Below are 7,733 nucleotides of genomic sequence, written 5' to 3'. Positions count from 1 at the left end.
GCTTTTAAAAAAAACAGAAAACAAATACACACATACATACAGTACATCCGTACAAATATATCTGTCAATTTATAATACAGTGATTTTTTTTAATTATTATTATTATTATTCATAATCATCTTTTAAATAAATTGTGGTTCATTGCACTTTGTTAAAATAATTAATTATATGATTTATCTTAAAGGCAATAGTGTGATTCTTTTTTTTAAAAAGGTGAAAAAGATATTGTACCATAAGCCTGATTTAGGATAATAGTAAAAATAACAAGATCTGTAATGTACATCTGTAAAGGACCCTCACCTATTCATATACATGAATGCATGTGCATCTCTACAGTATATATATGTAGCATGTCTTTTTGATATGACACGTGTACCCCACACAAAGATCTGCAGTCATGCTCATGCATGTTTTGCAGGCCATTTTGTCATATCTGTCTCCACACATACATATATACATACATTTCTTTATAAAATAAATAAATACAGGAAAACATTCTTGGTTCATGGTTTCATGGTTTCTTTCAAAGCGGTATCCGGTACAGTCTTTGACCAACCATTGCTTGTCTGCTTGTACGGGTGCCTGATTTGAGTGTTTCGAGTTGGGTTTTAACAGTCAACTGAGCCTCCCTGAAAAACGCACTGATGGGGAGTAATTTTTTTGAACGTGTGTGTGTGTGTGAGTGTGTGTGAGTGTGTGTGTGTGTGTGTCAGTGAGCATATCGGGGGAAGGGTTTGGACTCGCATTCACACTGTTGTCCAGCTGGTCCAACTCTCCACTATGGAAGTGGATCGATTGTCCCAAACAATGAAGCTCAGTCTTAAGTGTTGTCCAAGCGCACCCTCTGTAAGAGAGTGCAGTACAAACAAGGGGTTCAGGTAGAGATGAACCCAGGACCCCCAACACTCCCTTAAAGGTCCTCACAGGCTGGGGGGATGGGGGGCGGGGGGGGGGCTGTTGGTTCGAGTTTCCCTAATCTCCATCCTCACCCATCCCTCCATGTTTGTCAACAAGACGGGCTGGAGCTTCTGGGTGGGGGTAGGGGGGGCGTGGGTGGGAGGCGGGCATGCAGGTGTTGGCTGTATAGGCCCACTGAATGAGGGCTCGACCGGGTCTGTCCTCTCCTCCTGTCCTCCCGATGTCCACCGGGGCTCTGCGGTGGCTAGACGGGTCCCTCGTTGTGGGCACTGTGGTTACTTCTGCTAAGGCCCACACAGTTCTGCTGCTGGTTGAGCAGGTGGGACGACTCGTTGGCGACCGCTGTCACGACGGCCGAGGTGACGCTCCCCGTGCAGACGGTGGTCACGACGGTGGGCGTCTCCGCTCCTTCGTCGTGGAGCTCCGTCAGCGTGAGCTCGATCTTGGTGAACTCACTGTCCGTGGACTGTGGCGTCTTGTCCATGCGCGACACCATGAGCGCGTTCTGGTACTGCTGACGCGTGACCTGTGGGAACGTCAGACATTGTGTTTACAGTACGGTCAACCGGAAAGATATGTTGGATAGGATATATGTTTGTCATACTGTTGTCGATGATGATCAAACTAAACGGTTGATATTAACACTGGTAGTATTGTAGAATGGATAATAGTAAAAATGATAGTATCAGGTGTAGACCGGGGAATGAAGGTAGCTTGGTGCATAAGTAAATGCTTGTTTTGTGTGTATGTCTTTTATTGTCTCCACCGTAGGGCAGGCCGGAGACTATGTTCCCCCCCAGACAGGACAGAAGAGAATGGCAATAATATATTGACATATTACAAATTACTGTAATGACAGGACATACACAAAGAAGTATCAAAAGTATCGACAAATTGAATACGGTTATTCAAACACAAAAAACTAAACAAAAACAACTAACGAGCAGATAGAAAAAATAGTAATGGTCCACTAACACAAATCACAACAAAACTCAACATGGCTTGTATTGGTCACCCAACAGAGCAAGACATGCATTGAACACGCACACACAGCTTTTCTTACATAGACATACTATAGCCGTGTATTCTTCATGCTTAAACTTAATCAGTCTGGAACAGTATCAAACTGTAAGTTATCTACAAGTGCCATTAAGGGACCCCAAGTTTATATACGCTTTAGGTTTAGGGATTAGGATTTTGAGAGTAAGGGTTGGGTAAGGTTGGGCAAAATCACATCTTTTAAGAAAGATTTCTGACCAGTGATGGGGTGAACAATCCAAAGGAATTGACTCCGTCAATTCAACGGAAAAGAGGGCGCGTTTGACGATGGGTTCTCAGATTGGGTCTCAATATCACAGGCGACTATACTTGTGTGCATTTTTAATGTAGCTTTATAGCTTGGCTCAACTAGTTCTCTCTACACTTTGATGTACTGTAGTGTAGATATTTCTAGTGTACAGTATTTGGTAGCTTAGTTAACTACATTCTCAAAGTAGCTTCCCCAAAACTGGGAGCAGTAGTAGCAGTGCTCAAGACACTGAACTCCTAATTGCTCCTGATGATCAGGTTGTTGCTTTGCATGGTGTCGTCCACTGTCTGTGTGTGAATGTAAAGAACCTTGAATTAATTAAGGCACTATAATTGCAGAAAGAAGGTAGAATGTCCGCAGACCATTCTTAAGCTCCCAGTAGTATTTTATTAATACAATTAATTAATAAAATACTACTGGGAGCTTAAGAACGGTGTGCGGACATCCTACCTTCTTTCTGTATGTACATGCACTTTTAGATGAGCGTGCTTCCATTTTGGATACTATATAAAAGCACCATTTCCCCATTTAACACTGCTTCTGACACCACCACAATGATGGTAAGACAAACGTGTGTGTTTGTGCGTGCGTGGGTGTGAGTGCGTGCGTGCGTGCGTGAGTGCGTGCGTGAGTGCGTGGGTGTGAGTGCGTGCGTGGGTGTGAGAGAGAGAGAGATACCTTTATATACTGTAGGTCTGAGCCGGCCTTGACTGAGTAGTCAGGCACATAGATCTGCAGAAAGGCATTGAGTTGGTTGTTACTGCTGGCCAGGGTTGGGGTGATGGCATCTATCCGATCACTTCTATTCACAGAGTCTGAGTGGTTGAGTCCAAACGGTCGCGGTGGAGACTTATTCTCTGTAAGGAGAATACAAGAGGCTTTTAATTTAAACACATGAAGCACATTGTGGATGGGCTTGATGAAGTCTGAGTTATCACTCTTTTTTGTGGTTGTTCCTACGTTACAGGAAAGGACACATACACATGCATGCACACGCGCATGCGCACACACTGGAACTGGAACAGTGTGTGTGTCGAGAGAGGGCTAGGTACATTTTCCGGACTCTCGCGAGATGTTGGTCGGTCTCGCGGGAAGTCAGTCGGAATTGACCTCGCCCCTGCTGCGCCTGCAAGGGTCAATTTTTAGACTTTCAAACTAAATAAGCAAAACAATAAAACCATTAAACCTCTTAAGCCCCAATCCCCTGCCGGCGTATGGGCAGCGGCTGTCCACCTCTTGAACAGCTCTCAGCGGGTAAATGGAGACTCAATTGGTCTCAGGTTCCAACTTTGATGTTTTTGATTTCCCCCCCTAGACCCCCCTGGGGTTTAAGAGGGAGAAATCATCTTTTTGTGTATCATAATATGGCTAAAGCTATGACTAAACAACTACAAAAGTGTGCTCCTTGGAGCACAGATCTACCTACGCCAGGCCAGGTTGCCTTCCCAGGGCTGTGTCAGTTGTGGGGTGTACTAGCTGTGTATGAAATATTTTGTACTAGAATTTCGCGGCCACTTTGCGGCCGCTCATCCCAGAGTTACTTTGCCGCGCACTATGGGAAGAAGGAAATTGCGCGAGTTGACTCCACATGTAGTAATGGATGGGTTATTATTAGTTATTATTATGTGTCCTTATTAGTGTAGTGTAGTCAACACGTTATGGCTCATACACACTGCCCGGTATTTGCTCCGATTATGCTGTCGGGGAGCATTTTTGGCGCCGACAAAACCCTTGATCTGACGTTACTGGTAGATCGTGATCTACCTTTTGGGCACCGCTTAACTCAACCTTTTTTGTCCCAGGGCACACTTTTCATAGCCTAAAAATCTCGGGGGACACCTAGATATACGGTTTGTGTACACTGTATATATACCGGTGTGTATATATAGTAAATATATATAGTAAATATATATATTATATATTATATATATAATATATATATATATATAAATATATATACATATAGAATATTAGTAGTCCATGACATGAAAATGTTTGAGAACCACTGCTGTAAAACAACATTGGACAATGATGTTTGACAGTCAGCAATATTGTTGCTTATTCTAGATTTATTTTCTGACTTGATCTGGCCTGTTAACATTTTCATAGACCTGGTTGCTTGTTTCCCTCTCAGTCAATGTGGAAACCCTGGTCAATGCCGTGTTGACTGTTCTGTATGATGATTTAGCTAATAGTTTAGCACACAACAGCTAGGAGGATGCAGCAGGCTGATGCCGTCAACAGTATTTTGCGCAATTTATGTCCCCGAATTTATGGACATGGACTTATGGCTCCATCGCTGCCTCTTTCTTTAGTAGAAGTAGAAATTTAACGTGTTGCTGACTGTTTACCTCCCTCTCACACGCGCGTACGCGCGCACACACACACACACACACACACACACACACACACACACACACACACACACACACACACACACACACACACACACACACACACACACACACACAGCTGACGTCCTCTCCCACCGACGTCATTTATCTCCTTATTCATACACGCTTTGAGCTGAGAGAAGCTATAAAGCGCCTTTTAAATATGACAATGCTGTATATATATCAGCTGCACAGTTCAGGCAAGTGTCTGTGGCATATGTAACTTTAACAAAATAGGTTTGACAGCTTAAATCCGCGCGGCAGTGTTGTGTGTGTGTGGGACACGGGTTAGTGTTGTGTGTGTGCGTGCAATCAGAAGTACTGGCAGTAGCGAAATAACAAACGCGATCTGTCTAATCGTAGTAGTTAGGAACAAACCAAGTACTTTCTAAGAACAATGTTAATGTAACTAAGACATTCGCTGAGCGACCTATATTTTAAATACAGAGATTTAGAAGGAATAAGCGAAATGGTGAGGCGACTATAGGTAAGGTTTCTCTGCGGAGAGGGAGATCCATAGGGGAGATCACATTACAGCAGCCAAAGAGGGAGGGGGGGGGGGGGGGGGGGCTAATGGGGGGCACATCTTTCATGGGCACATCTTTTCATTGGCTAGAGGGCACATCTTTTCATTGGCTAGAGGCACATCTTTTGCGCCACGTGACAACTTTACAACTATTAAATTAGATGACAGATGGTGTGACTCACTGTTCACATTTGTGGTGCCCCCTATGGGCAGAAGTGAGAGCGGTTTTGGAGGTGCGCTTTACAGAGGCCCCTCACCACTTTGGGTATTACTAGTTGGCTAGTTGCACTCATGATATATGGCGTTTTTTGTAAGAATGAGCCCTGCGGCACAAATTTGTGTAGGCAATTACAGGAAAACAGTATGGCGTGTCAACAACCTGTGGTCATTGTCACATGTCATTGTCACATTGTCCAGCGGTGCACAAGATTAGCTTCTCACCAGGTGTTGAATTACCAGTAACATTCCACGGCAGGTTTTGTACATAACTGCTTCCTTAGCCCCAAAGGGTTGTTACATCAGAGCACTAGTGAATGTAATTGACATTGTTCCAAGTTAGACATCAGATAACAAGTATAGTTTCTTGCTGTTAAACTTAATCTATTTGGGTTCTTTAGAGTGGGGGTGGGTTTCATAGGTAATGAGTCGGTGGTCTCCAGCGATGCTGTCGGCCCGCGAATAGATTACTTGTTCTTTTTTGTTTTGTTTTAATTAAAGCAAGATTATGTTTTCCACTTCTTAAAGAAGCCTAGTAGAAAATTATACACAACAAAGTGGAAAAGGCTTGGGCAGGCTAATGCTACTATTCTGACTGGAATGTATGTAATCCCATGTTTGAGAGAGAACGTACGTGTGTGTGTGTGTGTGCGTGCGTGCGTGTGTGTGTGTGTGTGTGTGTGCGTGTGCGTGTGCGCATAGCCATGCATGTGTGAGTGAGTATGTGTGTGTGTGTGTGTGTACGTGTGACCTCTATAGGCATGCATGCAGACCAGACGCAGTCAGCCAAAGACCTGGCATGTGAACTCTGTGCATTAGTACTCCACTTTAGAGGGGCAATACAGCAATACTATGGTGTGTGTGTGTGTGTGTGTGTGTGTGTGCCTATGTGTGCGTGGGGGGGGAGCGACGACATGACTGGACCTATCTGCACGTGCACATGCACAGTCAGACGTGTTCTCTCCTCATACAAATAGTGGGGGCCACCTGCAGAAAGAACAAGTAAGCGCTGCACTGCGGGTCACATGAGGTAGAGTAGCCGAAAAACAAACGCTGAAGTGTTAATTGAAACTCACCCGTAAGGGTCCATTTTTACACTTTCTGACTTTAAGTGAACACTCCACATTAGTCTGTGAATGCTGAATGGTAATCCAACATTCATAGACACAGTAAAATCCTCAATGTTAATTTTAGTGCTGCACAATTCTTGCTCAAATGTGGATCTCGATTGTCCTCCACAAGAATTGAGATCACGATTCAAACACGATTCAAATGTTTTCTTTAGTCTTTTTGTCTTTAGTCTGTAGTTGCTGGACATTACTACGGTACATTCAAAATGTGGCACTTGGACCCAACTACTGTGGCTTTAAACAGACAACATCAAAGTGCTGCCTTGACTTAAACCTCTCTTAAAGTATCTCTCTTGTAGCAAAAACGTAAGAGTAACTCAAATGAATTGGACAGCCAACTAGTGCTGCACAATACTTTCAGAAATGAGATCTTTTCTTGATCTTCAGCACTAGTTAATTTATCGATTTGAAGGGGTGGAGAATGTGAATGCACATGGATGCGACAACACTGTGGTTGTCTGGAGGGGGGGTTTGTAACTGTAGGTCTTGTTTATGTAGTTTGAGGGTTAAGGGGGCCTCCAGTCTCCAACACCATTCACCCACTTGACTAATGGCTCTGGAGAAGAAGGTGTTAAGTCTGAAACCGTCTCAATTTCTTTCCCTTCCCTTCCCTTCCCTTCCCTTCCCTTCCCTTCCCTTCCCTTCCCTTCCCTTCCCTTCCCTTCCCTTCCCTTCCCTTCCCTGTCTTTTTCATAAATATACAGTGATGTGTATATATACATGCTTTTGAGCAACTGTTAATGTTTTCACACTTGCACTCACTTAACGGTCATGAAGTCACCTCAAACTCAAGTCAGCAGCACCAAGCAAACACAGAGAATGAGAAGCAAACAAAAGAAAGAAAATAAAAAACACAAATGTCGCTTGTGGATGTTAAAAGCATGACATGTAAAGTTTAAGTGTGCTTGTGATGCGACAAAACATGCTGCATTGGTGTTAGCTGAAAGGAGGGATGGGATAAATGGGGCTGTGTCCGACTCACTCAGTCGCTACTCCCTACTCCCTATGCAGGGAATTTTATTTAGAGTACTATGTAGTGAACTCATCTGCAAAATGCAGGAAAAAAAATATTGTACCCTACTTTTCACAAGACATTGTGGGATACACGTGATTCACTATAGATGATATACTACTCACTATACATTCTTCTGACACCAAATAGAATGGAGTAATGACTATACAGTATAGTGCACTACATAGTGCAGTAGTAGTGAGTGATTGGGACACAGCCAATCAGTGAA

General features: G+C 43.6%; 1 protein-coding gene across 1 annotated transcript in view; it reads right to left on the bottom strand.

Moving 5' to 3' along the window:
- Window positions 1-1,162: 1,162 nt before the first annotated feature.
- The window catches only part of cnnm2b (cyclin and CBS domain divalent metal cation transport mediator 2b), a gene marked incomplete at both ends in the record, with an annotated part of 50,140 nt that continues 43,569 nt past the window's right edge, over window positions 1,163-7,733 (bottom strand). The window contains 2 exons of the mRNA XM_083765693.1: window positions 1,163-1,444; window positions 2,906-3,084. Coding sequence (XP_083621819.1) covers window positions 1,163-1,444; window positions 2,906-3,084 — 461 coding nt within the window. The remainder of the gene's footprint in view (window positions 1,445-2,905; window positions 3,085-7,733) is intronic.

Source organism: Protomyctophum parallelum (genome assembly GCF_964188405.1).
Source record: "Protomyctophum parallelum genome assembly, chromosome: 5".
NCBI classification, from domain to species: Eukaryota; Metazoa; Chordata; class Actinopteri; order Myctophiformes; family Myctophidae; genus Protomyctophum; species Protomyctophum parallelum.
This window is presented reverse-complemented; position numbering and strand designations above follow the sequence as displayed.